This window comes from Salvelinus fontinalis, chromosome 11 (assembly GCF_029448725.1).
Source record: "Salvelinus fontinalis isolate EN_2023a chromosome 11, ASM2944872v1, whole genome shotgun sequence".
Lineage (NCBI taxonomy): Eukaryota > Metazoa > Chordata > Actinopteri > Salmoniformes > Salmonidae > Salvelinus > Salvelinus fontinalis.
In genome coordinates, this window is record NC_074675.1 from 52186553 (window position 1) to 52214371 (window position 27819).

Here is a 27819-nt window from a genome sequence, read left to right on the forward strand (position 1 = left end):
GGATTCCTGCTTAATAGACACCCAGAGAAGTAGTACTCTTAGATACCTAACCTTTTCTCTGGCCATGAGAGAGAGGGGAGGGGAGAGAGGGAGGGGAGGGGAGAGAGGGAGGGGAGGGAGGAGAGAGAGGGAGAGCTGATTAAAGGATAAGAGAGGATGATCTCTTCATTGTCCGGGAAAAACGGATTGGGGGGAAAAAATCCTGACCCACCCTTTTTTCTCTCTCGTTCTTTGTTTGTGCATTCTGGGGAGTCTGGAGAGAGAGAGAGAGAGGAGGGGAGGAGAGAGAGGGATGAGTGGAGAGGAGAACCTTGCACCTGTGAAAAGAGAGAGATGGAACAAAACAGGGAGGTGGAGAACAGCACTCATCTTTCTTTTTCTATTTATCCCTATTCTCTCCACTTCTCTCCCTCTCTCTCTCTCCACTTCTCTCCCTCTCTCTCTCTCCACTTCTCTCCCTCTCTCTCTCCACTTCTCTTCCTCCCACTCTCTCCACTTCTCTCCCTCCCTCTCTCCATGTCTCTCCCTCTTTCTATCCCTCCATCCCCCTCTCTCCACTTCTCTCCCTCCCTCTCTCTCCCTCCCTCTCTCCATGTCTCTCCCTCTTTCTATCCCTCTATCCCCCTCTCCTCTTTGTCTGTGACAATTACACCATCAAAACACTTCAGTCAGAGAGGGTGATTGGTGCCAGTGTTGTAGTGAGAGAGTGATAAAGATAGTGTGTCTATTTCTGTGCTTGAGTGGGTCTACGTGTGTGTGTTTGGAGCGGGTCCATATGTTCTATATCGTACGGCAAGGTGCTTCACTCACTGTGAGAGTCTGCTCGTTCAGAGGGAGAGTCTGCTCGTTCAGAGGGAGAGTCTGCTCGTTCAGAGGGAGAGTCTGCTCGTTCAGAGGGAGAGTCTGCTCGTTCAGAGGGAGAGTCTGCTCGTTCAGAGGGAGAGTCTGCTCGTTCAGAGGGAGAGTCTGCTCGTTCAGAGGGAGAGTCTGCTCGTTCAGAGGGAGAGTCTGCTCGTTCAGAGGGAGAGTCTGCTCGTTCAGAGGGAGAGTCTGCTCGTTCAGAGGGAGAGTCTGCTCGTTCAGAGGGAGAGTCTGCTCGTTCAGAGGGAGAGTCTGCTCGTTCAGAGGGAGAGTCTGCTCGTTCAGAGGGAGAGTCTGCTCGTTCAGAGGGAGAGTCTGCTCGTTCAGAGGGAGAGTCTGCTCGTTCAGAGGGAGAGTCTGCTCGTTCAGAGGGAGAGTCTGCTCGTTCAGAGGGAGAGTCTGCTCGTTCAGCGGGAGAGTCTGCTCGTTCAGAGGGAGAGTCTGCTCGTTCAGAGGGAGAGTCTGCTCGTTCAGAGTGAGAGTCTGCTCGTTCAGAGGGAGAGTCTGCTCGTTCAGAGGGAGAGTCTGCTCGTTCAGAGGGAGAGTCTGCTCGTTCAGAGGGAGAGTCTGCTCGTTCAGAGGGAGAGTCTGCTCGTTCAGAGGGTCCATAATATGTTCTATATCATGTATTCCCAAACTGGGGCGATGCTGTCGGGGATAAGCCAAATAAAAATGTGATTCACACATTTTTCAAACGGTCCATTTATATTTTCCGACGGGACTATACATTTGGGTGAGGTTTTTTTCTCGCCTGGGTCGCCTCGGTTCACTGCCAAAAATAAAATCAAACCATCTAGTGTTCAGTGAAATAACAACACAATGTAAAATACAAGTAGCCTCGTCAAATAATTAACATCCAATCACATTAACCGTTACTCTCTCGCGGGATTTCCACTAATGGTCCGTATGTAGCCGAACGTAGCTGCTGCTCGAAAATGTATTAATAGTTTATAAAAGTAAGGCCTGCGTCCACAGAGACACATCAGCTCTACTGATAGTACTGCTACTACCTGCTCTACTGGTAGTACTGTTACTACCTGCTCTACTGGTAGTACTGCTACCACCAGCTCTACTGGTAGTACTGCTACCACCAGCTCTACTGGTAGTACTGCTACCACCAGCTCTACTGGTAGTACTGCTACTACCAGCTCTACTGGGAGTACTGCTACTACCAGCTCTACTGGTAGTACTGCTACCACCAGCTCTACTGGTAGTACTGCTACCACCAGCTCTACTGGGAGTACTGCTACCACCAGCTCTACTGCTAGTACTGATACCACCAGCTCTACTACTACCACCAGCTCTACTGATAGTACTGCTACCACCAGCTCTACTGGTAGTACTGCTACCACCAGCTCTACTGGTAGTACTGCTACCACCAGCTCTACTGGTAGTACTGCTACTACCTGCTCTACTGGTAGTACTGCTACCACCAGCTCTACTGGTAGTACTGCTACCACCAGCTCTACTGGTAGTACTGCTACCACCAGCTCTACTGGTAGTACTGCTACTACCTGCTCTACTGGTAGTACTGTTACTACCTGCTCTACTGGTAGTACTGTTACTACCAGCTCTACTGGTAGTACTGCTACTACCAGCTCTACTGGTAGTACTGTTACTACCTGCTCTACTGGTAGTACTGTTACTACCTGCTCTACTGGTAGTACTGCTACCACCAGCTCTACTGGTAGTACTGCTACTACCAGCTCTACTGGTAGTACTGCTACCACCAGCTCTACTGGTAGTACTGCTACCACCAGCTCTACTGGTAGTACTGCTACCACCAGCTCAACTGGTAGTACTGCTACTACCAGCTCTACTGGTAGTACTGCTACTACCAGCTCTACTGGTAGTACTGCTACTACCAGCTCTACTGGTAGTACTGCTACCACCAGCTCTACTGGTAGTACTGCTACCACCAGCTCTACTGGTAGTACTGCTACTACCAGCTCTACTGGTAGTACTGCTACTACCAGCTCTACTGGTAGTACTGCTACCACCAGCTCTACTGGTAGTACTGCTACCACCAGCTCTACTGGTAGTACTGCTACTCCACCAGCTCTACTGGTAGTACTGCTACTACCAGCTCTACTGGTAGTACTGCTACCACCTGCTCTACTGGTAGTACTGCTACTACCAGCTCTACTGGTAGTACTGCTACCACCAGCTCTACTGGTAGTACTGCTACCACCAGCTCTACTGGTAGTACTGCTACTACCAGCTCTACTGGTAGTACTGCTACTACCAGCTCTACTGGTAGTACTGCTACTACCAGCTCTACTGGTAGTACTGCTACCACCAGCTCTACTGGTAGTACTGCTACCACCAGCTCTACTGGTAGTACTGCTACTACCAGCTCTACTGGTAGTACTGCTACTACCAGCTCTACTGGTAGTACTGCTACTACCAGCTCTACTGGTAGTACTGCTACCACCAGCTCTACTGGTAGTACTGCTACCACCAGCTCTACTGGTAGTACTGCTACCACCAGCTCTACTGGTAGTACTGCTACCACCAGCTCTACTGGTAGTACTGCTACTACCAGCTCTACTGGTAGTACTGCTACCACCAGCTCTACTGGTAGTACTGCTACTACCAGCTCTACTGGTAGTACTGCTACCACCAGCTCTACTGGTAGTACTGCTACTACCAGCTCTACTGGGAGTACTGCTACTACCAGCTCTACTGGTAGTACTGCTACCACCAGCTCTACTGGTAGTACTGCTACTACCAGCTCTACTGGTAGTACTGCTACCACCAGCTCTACTGGTAGTACTGCTACCACCAGCTCTACTGGTAGTACTGCTACCACCAGCTCTACTGGTAGTACTGCTACTACCAGCTCTACTGATAGTACTGCTACTACCAGCTCTACTGGTAGTACTGCTACTACCAGCTCTACTGGGAGTACTGCTACTACCAGCTCTACTGGGAGTACTGCTACTACCAGCTCTACTGGGAGTACTGCTACCACCAGCTCTACTGGTAGTACTGCTACCACCAGCTCTACTGGTAGTACTGCTACCACCAGCTCTACTGGTAGTACTGCTACCACCAGCTCTACTGGTAGTACTGCTACCACCAGCTCTACTGGTAGTACTGCTACCACCAGCTCTACTGGTAGTACTGCTACCACCAGCTCTACTGGTAGTACTGCTACCACCAGCTCTACTGGTAGTACTGCTACCACCAGCTCTACTGGTAGTACTGCTACTACCTGCTCTACTGGTACCACCAGCTCTACTGGTAGTACTGCTACTACCAGCTCTACTGATAGTACTGCTACTACCAGCTCTACTGGTAGTACTGCTACCACCAGCTCTACTGGTAGTACTGCTACCACCAGCTCTACTGGTAGTTCTGCTACCACCAGCTCTACTGGGAGTACTGCTACTACCAGCTCTACTGGGAGTACTGCTACCACCAGCTCTACTGGTAGTACTGCTACTACCAGCTCTACTGGTAGTACTGCTACCACCAGCTCTACTGGTAGTACTGCTACCACCAGCTCTACTGGGAGTACTGCTACCACCAGCTCTACTGATAGTACTGCTACCACCAGCTCTACTGGTAGTACTGCTACTACCAGCTCTACTGGGAGTACTGCTACTACCAGCTCTACTGGGAGTACTGCAACCACCAGCTCTACTGGTAGTACTGTTACTACCAGCTCTACTGGTAGTACTGCTACCACCAGCTCTACTGGTAGTACTGCTACTACCAGCTCTACTGGTAGTACTGCTACCACCAGCTCTACTGGTAGTACTGCTACCACCAGCTCTACTGGTAGTACTGCTACTACCAGCTCTACTGGTAGTACTGCTACTACCAGCTCTACTGGTAGTACTGCTACCACCAGCTCTACTGGTAGTACTGCTACTACCAGCTCTACTGCTACCACCAGCTCTACTGGTAGTACTGCTACTACCAGCTCTACTGGTAGTACTGCTACTACCAGCTCTACTGGTAGTCCTGCTACCACCAGCTCTACTGGTAGTACTGCTACCACCAGCTCTACTGGTAGTACTGCTACCACCAGCTCTACTGGTAGTACTGCTACTACCAGCTCTACTGGTAGTACTGCTACTACCAGCTCTACTGGGAGTACTGCTACTACCAGCTCTACTGGTAGTACTGCTACTACCTGCTCTACTGGTAGTACTACTACCACCAGCTCTACTGGTAGTACTGCTACCACCAGCTCTACTGGTAGTACTGCTACCACCAGCTCTACTGGGAGTACTGCTACCACCAGCTCTACTGGTAGTACTGCTACCACCAGCTCTACTGGTAGTACTGCTACCACCAGCTCTACTGGTAGTACTGCTACTACCAGCTCTACTGGTAGTACTGCTACTACCAGCTCTACTGGGAGTACTGCTACTACCAGCTCTACTGGTAGTACTGCTACTACCAGCTCTACTGGTAGTACTGCTACCACCAGCTCTACTGGTAGTACTGCTACCACCAGCTCTACTGGGAGTACTGCTACCACCAGCTCTACTGGTAGTACTGCTACCACCAGCTCTACTGGGAGTACTGCTACTACCTGCTCTACTGGTAGTACTGCTACTACCAGCTCTACTGGTAGTACTGCTACCACCAGCTCTACTGGGAGTACTGCTACCACCAGCTCTACTGGTAGTACTGCTACTACCAGCTCTACTGATAGTACTGCTACTCCACCAGTACTACACCTGTCAACGACACACGTTGTTCTGCTTCCACAAACACATCCAATGCTAACATCAGTAATTCTACATTTGTTGTTAGCCCAGCTAGCATGGACACTGACCGTTGTGAATCTGATGCAGCCGGAGAGTTACTGACCCCCTTAACCGGGAAAGCACCGAACAACAGACAGGGACGTTGGACCGTCGAAGAGGTGCAAATATGATGAGAACTACATTGATTTGGGAGTAGTGTCTTTCCTCAGCCACAGTGTGTTAGATGTGCAAAGTACGATCTCACAACTCGATGAAACCTCTTGGCGCAGACATTTAGAAACAAAACATGACAATTTGAAAAATTAGCCACAGGAGTTTTTTGAGCGAGAACAAAGATGACTTTCGAGTAGTAAGACATGTATAAAAGCAACAGATACCATTAATATGAAGTGGCTAGAGGGGTCTTATATGGTGAGCTACCGAGTGGCTAGGACAGACAAGCCTCATACTATTGTGGAGGACTGGCTAGAACAGGCAAGCCCCATACTATTGTGGAGGACTGACTAGGACAGGCAAGCCCCATACTATTGTGGAGGACTGGCTAGGACAGGCAAGCCCCATACTATTGTGGAGGACTGGCTAGGACAGGCAAGCCCCATACTATTGTGGAGGACTGGCTAGGACAGGCAAGCCCCATACTATTGTGGTAGACTGGCTAGGACAGGCAAGCCCCATACTATTGTGGAGGACTGGCTAGGACAGGCAAGCCCCATACTATTGTGGTAGACTGGCTAGGACAGGCAAGCCCCATACTATTGTGGAAGACTTAATTCTTCCTGCTGACGTGGATATGACTGGGACAATGCTGGGGGAAAAGGCCCCAAAAAATATACAGACAACATCTCCATCAAACAACAGTTTCACGACGTATCAGTGACATGGCAGGAGATGTTCTGAAACAATTACTGCTTCGCATACAAGCCAGTGAAGTATATGCGTTACATGCTGGATGAGTCAACAGACGTGGCGGGCCTGGCACAGCTCCTGGTATATGTCCATTACGTTTATGGGGGGTCAATTAAGGAAGAGAGCCTCTTCTGCAAACCACTGGAAACCAGGACAACAGGAGAGGATATTTTTAAAGTACTGGACAGCTTTGTGACGTCAAATGGACTTTGGTGGTCAAGATGTGTTGGTATCTGTACTGATGACAGGGAGACATAGTGGAGTGGTAACGTGCGTGCAAGCAGTTGCTCCCGACGCCACTTGGGTCTCGACACCACTTGGGTACACTGCAGCATCCACCGAGAGGCTCTTGCTGCCAAAGGAATGCCTGACAGCTTGAAATATGCTTTGGACACTACGGTGAAAATGATTAAATTTGTTAAAGCAAGGCCCCTGAACTCTCGTGTATTTTCTGCATTATGCAATGATATGGGCAGCAACCATGTAACGATTTTACAACATACAGAAGTGTGCCGGTTATCAAGGGGCAAAGTATTGACATGTTAATAATTAAAAAAAAAAAAAAATTGAGACGAGCTTAAAGTTTTCTTTACTGACCATAATTTTCACTTCTCTGACTGCTTGCATGATGACGAGTTTCTCACACGACTGGCCTATCTGGGGGATGTTTTTTCTCACCTGAATGATCTGAATCTAGGATTACAGGGACTCTCCGCAACTACATTCAATGTGCGGGACAAAATTGAGGCTATGATTAAGAAGTTGTAGCTCTTCTCTGTCTGGATTAACAAGGACAACACACAGGTCTTTCCATCATTGTATGATTTTTTTGTGTGCAAATGAACTCAAGCTTACGGACAATGTCAAATGTGATATAGTGAAGCACCTGAGTGAGTTGGGTGCAAAGTTACGCAGGTACTTTCCTGAAACGGATGACACAAACAACTGGATTCGTTATCCCTTTCATGCCCTGCCTCCAGTCCACTTACCGATATCTGAACAAGAGAGCCTCATTGAAATTGCAACAAGCGGTTCTGTAAAATGTGTATTTAATCAGAAGCCACTGCCAGATTTCTGGATTGGGCTGCGCTCAGAGTTTCCTGCCTTGACAAATCGCGCTGTTAAGACACTGATGCCCTTTGCAACCACGTACCTATGTGAGAGTGGATTCTCGTCCCTCACTAGCATGAAAACTAAATACAGGCACAGACTGTGTGTGGAAATTGATTTAAGACTGAGACTCTCTCCAGTACAACCCAACATTGCAGAGTTATGTGCATCATTTCAAACACACCCTTCTCATTAACCTGTGGTGAGTTATTCACTATCTTCGATGAACAAATAAGGTTTTATATGTAAGATGGATAAATAAAGAGCAAAATAATTGATTATTATTATATTATTATTTGTGCCCTGGTCCTATAAGATCTCTTTGTCACTTCCCACGAGCCGGGTTGTGACAAAAACTCACACTCATTCTTATGTTTAATAAATGTATTGTATAGTGTGTGTGTGGCAGGCTTACAATGATGGCAAAAAACAACATTTGAGAGTACGCTGACCCTGGTGCTAGAGGGGGTACAGCTGGAGTGTGCTGACCCTGGTGCTAGAGGGGGTACAGCTGGAGTGAGCTGACCCTGGTGATAGAGGGGGTACAGCTGGAGTGTGCTTACCCTGGTGCTAGAGGGGGTACAGCTGGAGGTTGAATGTTTGAAGGGGTCCGGGACTATTAAAACGTATGTGAACCACTATTCCTTAGCGTATTGCAAGGTGCTTCACTCACTGTGACAGCCTGCTCGGGTCAGAGGGAATCAATGTACTCGAGTAATGTGGCTTTACACACAGTGGTGAGGGTCCTCGGAGTGTGGTGTCAGGAAAATAACCTCACTCAAAGTCAACAAAACAAAGGAGATGATCGTGGACTAAAAGAAACAGCAGAGGGAGCACCCCCCTATCTACATTGACGGGACTGCAGTGAAGGCGGAAAGTTTTAAGTTTGTCTGCGTACATACCACTGACAATCTGAAATGGTCCACCCACACAGACCGTGTGGTGTAGAAGGCGCAACAGCGCCACTTCAACCTCAGGAGGCTGAATAAATTTGGCTTGTCACCAAAAACCCTCACAAACTTTTACAGATGCACAATCGAGAGCATCCTGTCGGGCTGTATCACCTCCTGGTACGGCAACTTCTCCCCCCACAACTGTAAGGCTCTCCAGAGGGTGGTGCGGTCTGCACAACGCATCACCGGGGACAAACTACCTGCCCTCCAGGACACCTACACCACCCGATGTCACAGGAAGGCCATAAAGATTATCAAGGACAACAACCACCTGAGCCACTGCCTGTTCACCCCGCTATCATCCAGAAGGAGAGGTCAGTACAGGTGCATCAAAGCTGGGACAGAGAGACTGAAAAACAGCTTCTATCTCAAGGCCGTCAGACTGTTAAACAGCCACCACTAACACAGAGAGGCTGCTGCCTACATACAGACTTGAAATCACTAGCCACTTTAATAAATTGAACACTAGTCACTTTAATAATGTTTACATATCTTGCATTACTCATCTCATATGTACATACTGTATTCTATACTACTGTATCTTAGTCTATGCTGCTCTGACATTGCTCGTCCATATATTTATATATTCTTAATTCCATTCCTTTACTTAGATTTGTGTATTAGGTATTTGTCGTGAAATTGTTATTATAGAGATAACAAGATATTACTTGTTCGATATTACTGCATGGTCGGAACTAGAAGCACAAGCATTTCACTACACTTGCGTTAACATCTGCTAAACACTTGTATGTGACCAATAACATCTGCTAACCATGTGTATGTAACCAATAACATCTACTAACCATGTGTATGTGACCAATAACATCTGCTAACCATGTGACCAATAACATCTGCTAACCATGTGTATGTGACCAATAACATCTGCTAACCATGTGACCAATAACATCTGCTAACCATGTGACCAATAACATCTGCTAACCATGTGACCAATAACATCTGCTAACCATGTGACCAATAACATCTGTTAACCATGTGTATGTGACCAATACCATCTGTTAGCCATGTGTATGTATCCAGTAACATCTACTAACCATGTGACCAATAACATCTGCTAACCATGTGACCAATAACATCTGCTAACCATGTGACCAATAACATCTGTTAGCCATGTGACCAATAACATCTGCTAACCATGTGACCAATAACATCTGTTAGCCATGTGACCAATAACATCTGCTAACCATGTGACCAATAACATCTGTTAGCCATGTGACCAATAACATCTGCTAACCATGTGACCAATAACATCTGCTAACCATGTGACCAATAACATCTGCTAACCATGTGACCAATAACATCTGCTAACCATGTGACTAATAACATCTGTTAGCCATGTGACCAATAACATCTGTTAGCCATGTGTATGTGACCAATAACAATTGATTTGATTTGCACATGAATTACAGACACACAAACACTTGGCTAAGCGATACTTTACTGACTCTACTTTTACATATATGTAAAACTCACACATCCTGTAGGCAAACTCAACCCCAACTCACTCACAAATGCACTGTACACACAGATATGCACACACACCTTCCAATGACCTATATGTGTTACAGGATCTCCCCCACCCCCTAACACACACACTTTAACACACACACACCTCAGTGGTCTGCTCTGCTGTGAAATGAGCATAATGTGTTTCCTTCATACACACAGCAATTACTGGAAAAAAGCATTGGAGACACACACCCTCTGTTTCTATTCTAAAAACGTCCTCTCTACTTCCTCTTTATTCTCTCTACTTCCTCTCTATCCTCTCTACTTCCTCTATATTCTCTCTACTTCCTCTCTATCCTCTCTACTTCCTCTCTATCCTCTCTACTTCCTCTCTATTCTCTCTACTTCCTCTCTATTCTCTCTACTTCCTCTCTATCCTCTCTACTTCCTCTCTATCCTCTCTACTTCCTCTCTATCCTCTATACGTCCTCTCTATCCTCTCTACTTCCTCTCTATCCTCTCTACTTCCTCTTTATTCTCTCTACTTCCTCTCTATCCTCTCTACTTCCTCTCTATTCTCTCTACTTCCTCTCTATTTTCTCTACTTCCTCTCTACTTCCTCTATTCTCTCTACTTCCTCTCTATTCTCTCTACTTCCTCTCTATCCTCTCTACTTCCTCTCTATCCTCTCTACTTCCTCTCTACTTCCTCTCTATCCTCTATACTTCCTCTCTATCCTCTCTACTTCCTCTCTATCCTCTCTACTTCCTCTCTATCCTCTCTACGTCCTCTCTATCCTCTCTACGTCCTCTCTATTCTCTCTACTTCCTCTCTATCCTCTCTACTTCCTCTCTATCCTCTCTACTTCCTCTCTATCCTCTCTACTTCCTCTCTATTCTCTCTACTTCCTCTCTATTCTCTCTACTTCCTCTCTATTCTCTCTACTTCCTCTCTATTCTCTCTACTTCCTCTCTATCCTCTCTACTTCCTCTGTACTTCCTCTCTATCCTCTCTACTTCCTCTTTATTCTCTCTACTTCCTCTCTATCCTCTCTACTTCCTCTCTATTCTCTCTACTTCCTCTCTATTTTCTCTACTTCCTCTCTACTTCCTCTATTCTCTCTACTTCCTCTCTATTCTCTCTACTTCCTCTCTATCCTCTCTACTTCCTCTCTACTTCCTCTCTATCCTCTCTACTTCCTCTCTATCCTCTCTACTTCCTCTCTATCCTCTCTACTTCCTCTCTACTTCCTCTCTATTCTCTCTACTTCCTCTCTATTCTCTCTACTTCATCTCTATTCTCTCTACTTCATCTCTATTCTCTCTACTTCTTCTCTATACTTCCTCTATCCTCTCTATTCTCTCTACTTCCTCTCTATCCTCTCTACTTCCTCTCTATCCTCTCTACTTCCTCTCTATCCTCTCTACTTCCTCTCTATCCTCTCTACTTCCTCTCTATCCTCTCTACTTCCTCTCTATTCTCTCTACTTCCTCTCTATTTTCTCTACTTCCTCTCTACTTCCTCTATTCTCTCTACTTCCTCTCTATTCTCTCTACTTCCTCTCTATCCTCTCTACTTCCTCTCTACTTCCTCTCTATCCTCTCTACTTCCTCTCTATCCTCTCTACTTCCTCTCTATCCTCTCTACTTCCTCTCTATTCTCTCTACTTCCTCTCTATTCTCTCTACTTCATCTCTATTCTCTCTACTTCATCTCTATTCTCTCTACTTCTTCTCTATACTTCCTCTATCCTCTCTATTCTCTCTACTTCCTCTCTATCCTCTCTACTTCCTCTCTATCCTCTCTACTTCCTCTCTATCCTCTCTACTTCCTCTCTATCCTCTCTACTTCCTCTCTATTCTCTCTACTTCCTCTCTACTTCCTCTATTCTCTCTACTTCCTCTCTATTCTCTCTACTTCCTCTCTATTTCCTCTCTATCCTCTCTACTTCCTCTCTATCCTCTCTATTCTCTCTACACTTCCTCTCTCCTTCCTCTCTATTCTCTCTACTTCCTCTCTATCCTCTATACTTCCTCTCTATCCTCTATCCTCTCTACTTCCACTCTATTCTCTCTACTTCCTCTCTATTCTCTCTACTTCCTCTCTACTTCCTCTATTCTCTCTACTTCCTCTCTATCCTCTCTATCCCCTCTCTATCCTCTCTACTTCCTCTCTCCCTCTCTTTTCCCCTGGATCCCTTTATCCCTCTCGGTCACCTTGCCTATGACTGTTTGAGTGCTCTCTCCTCCCTCCCTCCCTGTATCCCTCTCCATCACTCCCTCCCTCCCTCTATCCCTCTCCATCACTCCCTCCCTCCCTCTTCAGCACTCCCTCCCTCCCTCTATATCACTCCCTCCCTCCCTCTATCCCTCTCCATCACTCCCTCCCTCCCTGTATCCCTCTCCATCACTCCCTCCCTCTATCCCTCTCATCACCCCCTCCCTCTATCCCTCTCTGTCACCTTGCCTAAGGCTGTTTGAGTGCTCTCTCCTCCCTCTCTCATCACTCCCTCCCTCTCCATCACTCCCTCCCTCCCTCCCTCTCAACAGGAATCAATACACAAACACTTTGTCCATCAATTCTCTCATATCACCTCCCCCCTCAGTTCTAAACCTTCTTTCTCTTTTCCTCCCTTCCTGTTTTCTCTCTACTCTTTTCCTCCCTTCCTGTTTTCTCTCTACTCTTTTTCTCAATTCCTGTTATTTTGCTCTCATTCATCTTCCTCCCTTCCTGTTCTCTCTCTACCCACCTCTCTCTCTCTCTCTCTCCATCCCTCTCTCTCTCTCTCTCTCTCTCCATCTCTCTCTCTCTCTCTCCATCCCTCTCTCTCTCTCTACCCACCTCTCTCTCTCTCTCTCTCTACCCACCTCTCTCTCTCTCTCTCCATCCCTCTCTCTCTCTCTCTCCATCCCTCTCTCCATCCCTCTCCATCCCTCTCTCTCTCTCCATCCCTCTCTCTCACTCTCTCCATCCCTCTCTCTCTCTCTCTCTCTCTATCCCTATCTCTCTCTCCATCCCTCTCTCTCTCTCTCCATCACTCTCTCTCTCTATCCCACCCTTTCTCTCGCTCTCTCCCTCTATCTGCGATGCCCTATTCTTCCATTCCTGGCGCTGCTGTGTTCCCAGAGTGATATTGAAGTGTTAGATCATCAAACACACACACTGTGTTACATCATCAGTCATTGGATGAGCTGCTTGATGTTGGGCCAAGTGGTTGACATGTTACAGACCTCAGAAAGAGGCAGCAACACACACACACACACACACACACACACACACACACACAGAGAGAGATACACATCATCCTCCTCTCTGCTCTGTGCCAAAATATAATTTAACTAAGCTAGCTATCTGTGAAAGGGTTTATGGTCAGCTAAATACACTGGCTAAATAAATCTGTCCCCACACACACACAGAGAGATAAAAACACACACTCTCTCTCACACGTACACACACTTCATCATTTCTCTGCATATGCTGTTGTTAATCCAGACAAATGGCCCTCTCTCAGGCAGCTTTTGTTACCATAACAACCACAACATTTTGGGGGGGGGGGTGCTTACACTGAAGAGGAGGGATGGAGGATGGGAGGAATGGAGGATGGGAGGGATGGAGGATGGAGGATGGGAGGGATGGGAGAGATGGAGGATGGGAGGGAAGGAGAGATGGAGGATGGGAGGGATGGAGGATGGGAGGGATGGAGGATGGGAGAGAAGGAGGATGGGAGAGATGGAGGATGGGAGAGAAGGAGGATGGGAGAGAAGGAGGATGGGAGAGAAGGAGGATGGGAGAGAAGAAGGATGGGAGAGATGGAGGATGGGAGAGATGGAGGATGGAGGATGGGAGAGATGGAGGATGGAGGATGGGAGAGATGGAGGATGGGAGGGATGGAGGATGGGAGGGAAGGAGAGATGGGAGAGATGGAGGATGGGAGAGATGGAGGATGGGAGGGATGGAGGATGGGAGAGGTGGAGGATGGGATGGAAGGATATATGGGAGAGATGGGGGATGGGAGAGATGGAGGATGGGAGAGATGGAGGATGGGAGGGAAGGAGAGATGGAGGATGGGAGAGATGGAGGATGGGAGGGAAGGAGGGAAGGAGGATGGGAGGGAAGAAGAGATGGAGGATGGGAGAGATGGAGGATGGGAGGGATGGAGGATGGGAGGGATGGAGGATGGGAGAGGTGGAGGATGGGAGAGATGTAGGATGGGAGGGAAGGAGAGATGGAGGATGGGAGAGGTGGAGGATGGGAGGGATGGAGGATGGGAGGGAAGGAGAGATGGAGGATGGGAGGGAAGGAGAGTTGGAGGATGGGAGAGATGGAGGATGGGAGGGATGGAGGATGGGAGGGAAGGAGAGTTGGAGGATGGGAGAGATGGAGGATGGGAGGGATGGAGGATGGGAGGGAAGGAGAGATGGAGGATGGGAGAGATGGAGGATGGGAGGGATGGAGGATGGGAGGGAAGGAGAGATGGAGGATGGGAGAGGTGGAGGATGGGAGGGAAGGAGAGATGGGAGGGATAAAAACAGAGGGATGGAGAAAGGGAACAGAGTGAGGCAGGTGTGTGTTATGGGCTACAGACTACAGTAGATGAACAGATGAGATGATGTTTCCTATTTGTTAGTAAATCATTAACCTTTCTATCAACCACAAGGCCCTAAAAGCTGACAGAACCCATTAAACCAAGCCAAGATGACAATAAAACACATTGTCCATGTAGCCAATAAAGTTTGCCATGTTTGCTGTCTGGGCTCCTTCGTGTGAATAAATGTTGTCTACAAATAAATCAATGTTTTTCTTCTAGAGATAACCCCCCCCAAAAAGTTAATATTTGACTCCTTCAAGCGAGGCTACGAGTTTCGGCTGTCAGTTAGTAGATTTGTCCCAAATCACAACCTATTTCCTTGACCGGGGCCCTAAAGTCAGGGTGTCATTTGGGACTGATTTTGAATCTGTCAAACGATAGTCTAAACCATGTGTTTATAATGGTCGTTCTAAAGAGCCAATGAGAGACCTAGGGAACGTGAACTCTGCTCTGTGATAGGACAGGAGCCAGGATTCCACTCCTGGGATATCTACCCACGTGGAGAGTGAGTATGAAGTTTAGTTGCCCCACGTAACTAACTACCCCCTGGATATACCCTCAGTCCTACAGCCACAATAGTACTATATATACATAATCTCAGTAAGTTTTCGCAATTCGTTAGTTCATTTTATATCACGTAGCTATACTTTAGTCTACATAATGTACAGAGAGAAAGAGGAGATAGGGAACATGGCGGTTCATGCCAACCGTGCGGTGAAGTGGACAACAGCTCGCGAGCCCGCCCATCCCCGCACCTTTTCAAAGCGTGCGAGGATGTCACAGGGAGATACTGTATGTTAGGAAGCTAGAGATAGACAGAGAGATATAGGAAGAACAGATGGAGAGAGAGAGAGACAGACAGAGAGAGAGAGAGCGGTGACAACGAGGAGCAGCAATAACAGGAAACACCGCGCGCAGGGCTTTGCTTTCCTACGGAGCGGATGCACTGACCAGAGCAAACAGAAGGGCACGAGAGGAGCGGTTGCAGACAGATAAAACGGGAAGAGGAACACCAGAACACCTCAGAACTAACCGGTTCTAACGGTCTCACGGAGAGAGAGAAGAGTCGGTTTCCGTGCGGGGGTGGTTATCCAATTGAGTGAGTTATTGTCGAAAGTCAATTCTACTTTTGGTTTGTCACACTGACTGTACTCCGTATGTCCTTTGCTGTGAGTGCACTGACCTGTGTGTGCGCGCGTGTCCGTCCATGTTTATGTAGCCTGGCCTATTATCAACTGCGACATACTGTACGTGCACCGACAATTAATAGGTGCCAGCTGCTCATTATGGAGGTCTAAACCTGACATAATTAGAAATCAACGAATAAATAAAAGCACACATATAGATAAATACATAAATGAATGCTCATATAAACAGATACATAAATGAATGAATGACTGCATACAGATGAATAATTAATAGCAGTTTCTTTTGTTCTATTAATTTATATTATTTATTATCTGTATTTCTTCCTCCAATATGATAACGAGGGAGTGTCAAGCAAACATATGTGGCTGGTATCTAACAAACCATTGGGTGATCGATGCCACAGTGCGTTGCACTTGCCTGGTCTGCGTTCAGTATGACATAACGGTGTTCAACATTTAAAGATCATGTTTAACATTAGTACCCCCCCCCCCCCCCCCAAACAATCATGTGTAGAGCATACATGTATCAGTCTCACTTTTTTCCGACATTAGAAATTGGAGATAAAATCTATTTTATGCTGCTGTGCTGAACACGCACCATGAAAACACACAAATGGAACATTGTCCTTGCTTGATGTAGAAACCGGTGAACAACTTTGGAACAATGAGCCATTGATTGCCACCAGGTAGCAGTGTTATGAGTGGGTTTATTTTGACAATAAGGCACCGGGCTACAGCCATAGAGTTTTGAAGCTAGAAGAAGACGGGGAGTAGGCGAGAAGGAGTCGACCGGGATTGGTGAGAGGAATATCCAGTTGGACAGAAAAGCACGGTAAGCTAATGTTACTGAGTGAGTATCAAGCTAGCTAGCTTGGCTACAACTGAAAGTTGAGTTGGCTGGCTAGCTAGCTGCATTTTACAGTCAGACTACATTTTACACTTAGGTAGCTAGTTAGCTGTGTTTTACAGTCAGACTCTACACTTTACACTTAGGTAGCTAGCTAGCTGTGTTTTACAGTCAGACTCTACATTTAACACTTAGGTAGCTAGCTAGTTGTGTTTTACAGTCAGACTCAACATTTTACACTTAGGTAGCTAGCTAGCTAGCTGGGTTTTACAGTCAGACTCTACATTTAACACTTAGGTAGCTAGCTAGTTGTGTTTTACAGTCAGACTCAACATTTTACACTTAGGTAGCTAACTAGCTGTGTTTTACAGTCAGACTCTACATTTTATACTAAGGTAGCTAGATAATGAACTAAACTTCAAGTATCATAAAGCATTACTATCTAGCTAGCAATGGTAGCTAAATATCTGTCAGATGTAAAGCAAGCAGGATCGTGGCATGTGTCAGAAGCAGTTGGCTAGCTCAGGTTAGTTAGATCACATTAGCTAGTCAAGTTTTATTAGTCGTATTTACAGGATACGCATGGTATACATGGTCCAATGATATGCTTACTTGCAGGTTCCTTCTCGACAATCCAACAACAATACTGAATAAAAGAGAAGAATACGAACATAAAGTAAATGGCTCAGTAGAATATAATAAATATTTTAGCACAAGTATAATGCAGGAAGGCACAATTTATAGTCCAATATTTACATGTGTATTGGGGGGGGGGGCAGTGTATAAACTGAGCAGTATAATAACTGTGTGTGTGTGTGTGTGTGTGTGTGTGTGTGTGTGTGTGTGTGTGTGTGTGTGTGTGTGTGTGTGTGTGTGTGCGTGCTAAGGTGTGGAGAATCAGAGCAGGTGGTCAGTCCAGTTCAACTGTTCAGCAAGTCTGATGGTTTGTAGACAGAAACTGTCTCTGAACTGTTTGGTATCAGACCTCTTGCTCCGATACCGTTTGCTCGACGGTAAAAGGAGAGAACAGCTCGTGGCATGTGGTCCTTGATGACGCTGTGTGCCTTCCACAGGCACCGTTTAGAGGGGAGGTCCTGGTATGGGTGGGAGCACCGTCCCACCAGGTCCTGGTATGGGTGGGAGCACCGTCCCACCAGGTCCTGGTATGGGTGGGAGCACCGTCCCACCAGGTCCTGGTATGGGTGGGAGCACCGTGACATACTGGGCCGTCTTCACCACCCGCTGGAGGGCCTTGCGGTCGTGGACGGAGCAATTCCCGTACCAGGCCATGATGCAAACGCTCTCGATGGTGCAGCGGTAGTATTTGGAGAGGACCCGGGGTGGCGTGGCAAATTTCTTCAGCCCCCTTAGGAAGTAGAGAAGCTGTTGCGACCTCTTGACAAGAATGGTGGTCTTGTTGGTCCATGACAAGTCCTCGGTGATGTGGACGCTGAGAAATGTAAAACTCATGATTCTCTCTACTGCAGTCCCGTAGATGTGGATTGGGGCATGTCCCCCCCCGCTCTCTCTGCTTCCTGAAGTCAACAATCAACTCATTTGTTCTGCCGACGTTGAGGGAGAGGTTGTCATAACAACACAATGCCAGTTCACTTACCTCCTCCCTATAGACTGACTCGTCGTTGTTGGTTATCAGGCCTAAAACCGTGGTGTCGTCAGCAGACTAGATGATGAACTTGGTGGCGTGCAGAGCAACACAGTTGTGGGTGAACAGGGAGAACAGCAGAGGACTGAGGACACACCCCTGGGGTGCCCCTATGTTAAGAGTCAGTGTGGAGGAGGTGTTGTTGCCAAACCTATTTCAAATGTAAATCGGAGGTGTAGCCTACTTTCTGAATTAAGCCATAGTGGATATCTAATTTAAGAGGGATGTCATTTAAGCTAGCTAGCTAGCTAGGCTAATTCTATACATCATCCTTCTTTGAAGCAGTTGGGCTGAAAAATTATGGTCTTAACAATCACAGGCATCTAAACTAGCAGCTAACCACAGTCAAATAAAGAAGAGCATGATGGAAGAAGTCCCCTTATGTGAAGCTAGCCACAATAAGGATTAGCCACAATAGTGGACTTTGCTGTTTCGCCTTAGCAATTGTTAGTGAGATGAGACGTGGTGCCAAAATATAAATAGTAGCTTAGAGTAGCTATACATTTAATGATTTCTTGGAGCCTGGTGGAGATGTATGGTCGTATCTAAGGCAGGAGATTTCTCTGCATCCAGGTTGAGGCTTCCAGCAGGAACACGGAGCACTCCAACAGTAAGTCATGATAGTATTGTTTTCCTTTACATTGCCATCGTAAAAGTTCCTCGGTGTCCACATCATTTAAGGACCTGTCATGGTCCAAACACACCAGCGCAGTCGTGAAGAGGGCACGACAACGCCTCTTCTCCCTCAGGAGGCTAAAAAGATTTGGCACGGGACCTCAGATCCTCACAAAAGTTTTACAGCTGCACCATCGAAAGGCATCTTGACTGGCTGCATCACGGCTTGGTGTGGCAACTGCTCGGCATCCGACCAGAAGGTGGTGCGTACGGCCAAGTACTTTTTACCTTTGCATTGTTGGGAAAGGGCTCGTAAGTAAGCATTTCACTGTGAAGTTTACACCTGTTGTATTTGACGCATGACAAATAACATTTGATTAGGTTTTTGATAATAGGCAGGAGACCCTGTGCCAGTGCGAGGGCAGGGGTCTCTTTCTAGGAGACGCGCTACCTCTCTCCGTCTCTCTTCGGGTGCTAGATACAGACTGGTCCATGGACCTCCAGAGTCACTACCTGCGATCTCTCCAGAGCACAGATAAATAAGCTGTTCTCCTAGTAAACCTACTTCACTGTGGCGGCAGGTAGCCTAGTGGTTAGAGTGTTGGGCCAGTAGCCGCAAGGTTGCTAGATTGAATCCCCAAGCTGATAAGGTAAGAATCTGTCGTTCTGCCCACTGAACAAGGCAGTTAAACCCACTGTTCCTAGGCTGTCATTGTAAATAACAATTTGTTTTTAACTGACTTGTTTAGTTAAATTAAAAAATAATTCACTGTGTTAGTCTGCCTGTGTGATGACATAGTATATTATCCAGGGACAGCTGTTGGATTGTGTTTGATCCAAAACTCATGCTCTCTCATCCCTGGACAAGTCTCTGAGACTTTTAGTAAAAACTAAAGTGTCCATCTCTCTGTCCCCAGGTGAGTCTGCTGGGCTGTGGGAACTCTAGATCAACAAACCTACCACCCTGTCGTCAGCTAGCAACACAACAACAAACCTACCACCCTGTCGTCAGCTAGCAACACATCAACAAACCTACCACCCTGTCGTCAGCTAGCAACACATCAACAAACCTACCACCCTGTCGTCAGCTAGCAACACATCAACAAACCTACCAACCTGTCGTCAGCTAGCAACACAACAACAAACCTACCAACCTGTCGTCAGCTAGCGACACATCAACAAACCTACCACCCTGTCGTCAGCTAGCAACACAACAACAAACCTACCACCCTGTCGTCAGCTAGCAACACATCAACAAACCTACCACCCTGTCGTCAGCTAGCAACACATCAACAAACCTACCACCCTGTCGTCAGCTAGCAACACAACAACAAACCTACCACCCTGTCGTCAGCTAGCAACACAACAACAAACCTACCAACCTGTCGTCAGCTAGCAACACAACAACAAACCTACCAACCTGTCGTCAGCTAGCAACACAACAACAAACCTACCAACCTGTCGTCAGCTATCAACAGACTGTTTCGAGGAAAGATGCAACTATCACTGCTTTCAAAGGCCACAGTCAAGTTTTTCGTATAAACAACTTGTTTTTTTTTAAATTGTTAATTATAAAAACGTTTTCTAACTTCTGTGGTATAAGAGCTTGTGATTTCAAAAGGTCTAAAGTAAATTTAAGTCTCATGTCCAGGGTAAATTCATTTTTACTCATGTATATCCGACACATCAACACAGGCTTATCAACTAAAATATATATATATATATCCCAGACAAGATTGAAGAATGGTACAAGTAGACAAAGTGACAATAAGTCAGTGCTTGTGTCCGCAGCTGTTGGTATGAATTTGAGTGGTTACATACAATACATGTTGATAGAATGGCTGCGAGACAGAGAGACTACTGCTGTACTCCCCAAGTACGGCCCTCGTTTCCGGGTACCACGGAAGGCCACAGTCTTCAGCCAGGCAGCTTGACGATGTCACCATCCAAGCCCGTTAAAAACAGCATGCAGTCTCCTGATACATTGTTTACCTTTCATCACCAAAGACATGTTAGTGTTTACTGTACATGTTGCTGAACAATACAATCTTTTTGTGAGTGTCATTGCTATATGGAAATTCACATACAATATTCACTTCATAAGCATTGACTGTAATAACCGCTGAGGATCGGGTAGGCGACAATGGGGCATGGATTGCCGCAGTTTGTTCTTGTGTTTTTGTGTGTGTTTGAATTTAGAAAATCACTGAACTGATCCATTAGCACAGTTGGTCAGGGCTGCGTTCAGTACATAACATAATGTAACGTTCAATTGATGAAACTACTGAAAACCAGTTGTTGAGTGGTTGGGTTTGTGGGGTCTTAAATTTGCACCGCTGCCCTTTTTTAAATACACCACTCATTGCTTCAAGCCACACCCTGGCACTCCCACCGAACGGAGAAAACGTGTCTCAAATTCTGTTCCAAGAACGTTTTTTTGGGGGGAAAACGTGTCATTCAGTACAAACCGTTACGTAACTTAGCAAACGATTAATCGAACTGAACGCACCCTGTGACCAAAATCCTGAAGTACCCGTGGCACCCCGGGAACAGGGTTGCCTACCCCCTGCTGTGGGATTCTGGGGTGAAAGGACTACTCTGTAAGGTATTGGTCAACAGCTTTCTTCCAGAGCCCATATTCACAAAACGTCCCAGAGTAGAAATGGCTTTCTAGGTCCTAGGATAACCTCCACCTTGTCAAAGTAATTGAATTGCACTCAAGACAGTAAATGGATCCTAAAATCAGTACTTCTGCTCCGAAATACTTTGTGAATATGGGCCCTGGCCTGTCTGCCAGCAATGCCACTCCACCTGAAATGCAACAAAAACAACAACTTGAATAAGAATGACCTTATTTTCGTAATTTAGCCAGTTAGCTAATGAAACACTATTGTAAATGCGCACAAGCCTAATCAAACAAATTATATGAAAACAATGAAGCCAATTTGCAGTGAAATTAGGAGGGACATTTTTTCGGGCCAATTTTCTGTCACCAATTCATCAAACAGGCAGGGGAACAAAGTAGTTTGACAAAACGTGTTCAATAGTCAGTAACTAGCTGCTAGTCTTTCAAATATAGCTAGCTTATTTTCTAGAAACCTCGCTACTGTTACAGTCCACAAGGCGAGCTCTGAACTTTAGCTTTCCCCCAGAAGTTTTTAACCTTTTATTTAAGGTAAATTCCTTGCCTAGTTAAGAACAAATTCTTATTTACAATAACGGCCTAGGAACAGTGGGTTAACTGCCTTGTTCAGGGGCAGAACGACAGATTTATACCTTGTCAGCTCGGGGATTCAATCTTGCAACCTTTCGGTTACTGGTCCAACACTCTAACCACTAGGCTACCTGCCCCCCCTACACTCTAACCACTAGGCTACCTGCCCCCCCTACACTCTAACCACCAGGCTACCTGCCCCCCCTACACTCTAACCACCAGGCTACCTGCCCCCCCTACACTCTAACCACTAGACTACCTGCCCCCCCACCCCCCTACACTCTAACCACCAGGCTGCCTGCCGCCTCAAGATAGCTGGCTAGTTTCTTAATGGCATTTTTTAGCAACTTTATCAATCAGATGAATAGCTAGCAAATGTATCCATTCACCAATGTGTAACTTGTAGCAGCTAGCTGACACAAGTTGTCGATGCATGCATCCACACGGGAAAAACGGGTCATCTGTCGATACGTCGTTCTCAGCAGCGGCCAGCACTGCCACAGGTCTATGTGAAGATAGCCACAATAGTGGAATATTCGGTTCGCCTTCAAAATAAACGTACGGCACTGAAACGGATGCAAACGGGTACAAATAGTGGAATCATGCCATATTTGGACTAGATAACACGTCTGGAGTGTTGCTATATGAATCGAACAAAATACAATTTAATTTGACGAAAAAAGGGGACAAATCAGTTAAACACACTGTGGATGTATTAGACTTAATAATAATTGTATATTATTTGTATTTTACCTTTTTATTTAATTAACTAGGCAAAGGAATTGCATTAGGGGCATACCAGTGTATAGCCTTACTAGTACAGCCTTACTCCATTTCATGGAACCAAGATCCATGGGTTAGCATTGTAGCTCATATTAGCATTGTAGCTCATATTAGCATTGTAGCTCATATTAGCATTGTAGCTCATATTAGCATTGTAGCTCATATTAGCATTGTAGCTCATATTAGCATTGTAGCTCATTATTGCAGGACTTTGACTGTGGGATATCCCCTCCCCAGTCAGTCTATTTGTACGTATTGGACATTAATATTTCAATGTGCAATTAATATTGCAATGTACAGACTTTTATTAAATTTATTTTTATTTTTTTATTTAACCTTTTATTTAACTAGGCAAGTCAGTTTAGAACAATTTCTTATTTACAATGACGACTTCTACCACATTTTATGGACCCAAGATCAATAGGCCTAGTCAGTGACACCCAAACGAGCACAACTGTGAAAAGAGATCGAATTTGATTAATTGATATTTACCTATTTTTAAGGTGTTGGATTATATAGTTAATGTTGCAACGGAATTATAATAAACCCCTACCATGGTGACTGATGTGACCTGCTCACTGTAGGGTTAAACTGCCACACACTTAGTTGAATTAATTTATGGATTATAGCTAGATTCAAATCCTATTTAAAATGTTTCTCTTTTGTCTGTCTGTCTGTCTCTGTGTGTGTGTGTCTTCTTGCCTGTCTCTTTCTGCCTGCCTGTCTCTTTCTGCCTGCCTGTCTCTTTCTGCTTGCCTGTCTCTTTCTCCCTGCCTGTCTCTTTTTGCCTGCCTGTCCGGCATGTTTGTCTATATGTGATAGAAGTACAGTGAAGTGTGTGTGCGTGTGTGTGTGTGTGTGTGTGTTGTTATCACTGTCAAGTAGGACTACTGCTTTCACACTGCTACCTCTCTACCTCCACTGTTGTCATCTCTCTCTGCCGTGTGTGTGTGTGTGTGTGTGTGTGTGTGTGTGTGTGTGTGTGTGTGTGTGTGTGTGTGTGTGTGTGTGTGTGTGTGTGTGTGTGTGTGTGTGTGTGTGTGTGTGTGTGTGTGTGTGTGTGCGCGCACATGTAGGATGAGCAGGAGAGAGGTTAAAACATCTGAATAAACAGAATTTATAGAGATCTGACTAACGTCTCAGTTGACAGCCGTACTCCACTGAAGTGAGTTTATGGGTTTAGTGGGCATTTCTCTGAAACATTCAGTTTGTCACACCTGAGTGTTCCAGGTGCCTGAAATGGGTACGGTCACAATGGGTCTCTATCACTTTAAAACACAAACTTTATTTCTAACCAGTTTCATATTTTCTCTCTTTCTAGAAACAGTCATTGACGAGGAGAAGAGAAGGATCATGGATTCCCCTTCTGATCTGTTTGGTCGTCAGTCCTCCCTGATTTCTCCCTTTGACCCGTACCCTAACCCCTCCACTGCCCTTGACCTCCCCAGACACCTCACACCCTCTGGAGGGGGACACGGTGCACCCTACCCTGGAGCCAACCTCTCCTCCCAACCCCCCTACCCCCTCATTCACCACCTGCTGCAGCCTGGTGGAGCCCCCATGAGGTCCAAGGGGCAATTACACCTAGACAGATATAACAGGGAAGAAGAAGGGATGGAGGGAGAGGAAGAAGAGGAGGGGATGTGTGGACGGTTGGTAGGGGTGGGGGGGAAGAGGCTGAGCGGCGACTGGAGTTATGACATGATGAGAGTGAAGCGATTGAGACTGGAGAGTCTAGTTAAAGGAGATGGAGAGATAGGCTTAGAGGAAGAAGAAGAAGAGGAGGAGAAAGGGAGAAGGCGTGCGGAGAGGGGGAACAGGGAGAAAGGGAGGGAGGGGAGGAGAAGGGAGAGAGAGGAGCTGAAGGAACAGTTGGAAGAGGCGAGAGGAAGACTGAAGGCCTTGCAGGAGAAAGTATGGAAAGCATTCGGAGAGAGATCCGCTCAGGAGGAGGAGAGGAGGTGGAGCGGAGGAGAGCAGGAAGAGGATGGTGACGGAGAGATGTACAAAGAGGAAGAGGAGACGGCAAAAGGGATCACTGAAGAAGAAGTGGAAGAGGAGGTGGGAGAAATAGAGGATCTCTCTCTGCCCTTCATCCCCTCTTCTCCCCATTTCCATGGCATCGCTAAACAAGACCGAAAAGCCAGGGATCACGAGCAAAGGAGTGAAGAACAGAGGAACGTGAATGGAGGAGGTGGGGTGTTTTTGGAGGGGGTTCTGAAGAGGGCGGCAGTGTGGATGGGGTGTGGGGTGGTGAGGGGGGAGTGGGAGCGTTTTGGAGGGGAACAGAAGTTTGCCCAAGCTTTGAAACAGGAACTGGGAAGCGCTGTAGCTCGAGTCATCGATAGGGTCCTTCGTCTATACACCCAAAACGAACCTCTACCTCCCTCCATTCATCCTTCCACCCTGTCACCCGGAGAGGCAGGGAACGAGGGAGGAGTGTGGGCAGACCTGAGAGAGAGACGGGGGGGAGGTTTAGCAACACACGACCAACCTCCCCACTCAAACAGAGCTCCGCCCCCCCACCAGGAACAATCTGAAGCGTTGCCATTGATTACCCGTCGCCCCGACAACCGTCGAAACCATCTTCTACCCCCCAACAACCACCCTAACAACCTAACTAAAAACCCTTTTCTTCCTCCTCACTCCTTCCCCCCTCTCTGCCAGCCTCACCCCCCTCACCATCACACCCACCCCGCCCTCCTCCCCCCCAACTCTCGTCATAAGGACTCCTCCCCCTTCCTCGCACCCTCCTCCTGCCCGCTCCCCCTCCCCCTTCTCCACTACACCATGCAACAGCTCTTCACTCGTTCTCTCTCTCACCTTCATCCTCTCCACAAAGGGGGCGTTATGAATTCTGATGCTTACATGGAGGGGAACCCTTTCCCCCGCCACCTCACCCCCTCCTCCTCTTCCTCTCATCCCTCCTTCCCTCCCCTCGCTGTGATGGATCGGCTGGATGGAGGGCTGCAACATCATCATGAGAGGGATGGAGGGATGAGAGGAGGAGGAAGGGACGGTGGGATGGATTCTGGGATGTACCTCGGTCCGGGTTCAATATCCTTTTTTTTTGGAGGAGTGGAGTGAGAAAAAGTGTTGTGTTGTTTGTGATCTCCGTACTGCTCCTTAACCATGGTTACTCTCAGGAGGGTTTGTCTCCCTGTCATCTGAAGAAAGCCAAGCTAATGTTCTTCTATGCTCGATACCCCAGCTCTAACACACTCAAGACTTACTTCCCTGATGTCAAGGTATTACACACACCCAGCTCTAACACACTCAAGACTTACTTCCCTGATGTCAAGGTATTACACACACACAGCTCTAACACACTCAAGACTTACTTCCCTGATGTCAAGGTATTACACAAACCCAGCTCTAACACACTCAAGACTTACTTCCCTGATGTCAAGGTATTACACACACACAGCTCTAACACACTCAAGACTTACTTCCCTGATGTCAAGGTATTACACACACACAGCTCTAACACACTCAAGACTTACTTCCCTGATGTCAAGGTATTGTATTACACAAACACACACATGGGCTCTACAAGGTGTTTAATGCGTTCCACAGGGATACTGGCCCATGTTGACTCCAATGCTTCCCACGGTTCTGTCAAGTTGGCTGGATGTCCTTCGGGTGGTGGACCATTCTTGATACACACAGGAAACTGTTGAGCGTGAAAAACCCAGCAGTGTTGTAGTTCTTGACACAAACGGGGTTCACCTGGTACCTACGAACATACCCCTTTCAAAGGCACTTTAATATTTTGTCTTGCCCATTCACCCTCTGAATGGCACACATACACAATCAATGTCTCAAGGCTTAAAAATTCCTTCTTTAAACTGTCTCCTCCCCTTCATTTACACTGATTGAATTGACATCAAAAAGGGATTGTAGCTTTCACCTGGTCAGTCTGTCATGGAAAGAGCAGGTGTTCCTAATATTTTGTACAGTCTGTACTTCCCTGATGTCAAGGTACGAGTGCGCCCTCTAGTGAAACTATAACCAACTACAACAACACTGACTGATAGAATACAACTGTATCAAAGTTACCTCTGGACATTTCTCTTTCTCTCCCTCCTCTCTCTCTTCATCTCTCTTTCCCACCTGTAGTTCAACCGCTGCGTGACCTCCCAGCTCATCAAGTGGTTCAGTAACTTCCGTGAGTTCTTCTACATCCAGATGGAGCGCTTCGCCAGGCAGGCTGCCCGCGACGGTGCACCCTGCCTGGGGAGAGATAGCAGAGAGACCCCCCTACGCCTGGGTCGGGACACTGAGCTCTATCGCATACTGAACATGCATTATAACAAGAGCAACGACTACCAAGTAAGTGTGAGGGGTGTAGGGACTAGCTATCTGTCTGTGTATCTCTCTTATACATGCATATTGAACGTCTCTCTCGCATCCTCCCCCCTCCTTCCTCCTCTCTCTCACCCTCCCTCTCCTCCCCCCTCCTTCCTCCTCTCTCTCTCTCTCTCTCTCTCTCTCTCTCTCTCTCTCTCTCTCTCTCTCTCTCTCTCTCTCTCTCTCTCTCTCTCTCTCTCTCTCTCTCTCTCTCTCTCTCTCTCTCTCTCTCTCTCTCTCTCTCTATATATATATATATATATATATATATATATATATATATATATATATATATATATATATATATATATATATATATATATATATATATATATATATATATATATATATATATAGATTCCTGACAGGTTTGTGGAGATAGCAGAGTTAGCACTGAGAGAGTTCTACACGGCGATACAGACTGGAAGAGATAGTGACCCCTGCTGGAAAAAATCCATCTACAAGATTGTCTGTAAACTAGACAGCCCTGTTCCGGATAGTTTTAGGCTGCCTGGCTGTCCAATGGGCTGAGGACACACACACACACACACACACACACACACACACACACACACAATGGGCTGAGGA

At 46.6% G+C, this 27819-nt stretch overlaps 1 protein-coding gene across 4 annotated transcripts in view; it reads left to right on the forward strand.

Moving 5' to 3' along the window:
• Positions 1-15182: 15182 nt before the first annotated feature.
• The window catches only part of LOC129865905 (prospero homeobox protein 1-like), a 12837-nt gene continuing 200 nt past the window's right edge, over positions 15183-27819 (forward strand). Inside the window, exons 1-6 of one of the 4 annotated variants that reach the window (XM_055938988.1) lie at positions 15183-15710; positions 24203-25938; positions 26022-26399; positions 27001-27213; positions 27589-27766; position 27819. The exon at position 27819 is cut by the window's right edge and continues 200 nt beyond it. In XM_055938988.1, the coding sequence (XP_055794963.1) occupies positions 24235-25938; positions 26022-26399; positions 27001-27213; positions 27589-27762 (2469 nt within the window). In that variant the 5' untranslated portion in view covers positions 15183-15710; positions 24203-24234 and the 3' untranslated portion in view covers positions 27763-27766; position 27819. Of the gene's footprint in view, positions 15711-24202; positions 25939-26021; positions 26400-27000; positions 27214-27588 lie in introns of all 4 variants that reach the window. The other 3 variants (XM_055938987.1, XM_055938989.1, XM_055938990.1) reach the window with 3 other exon arrangements.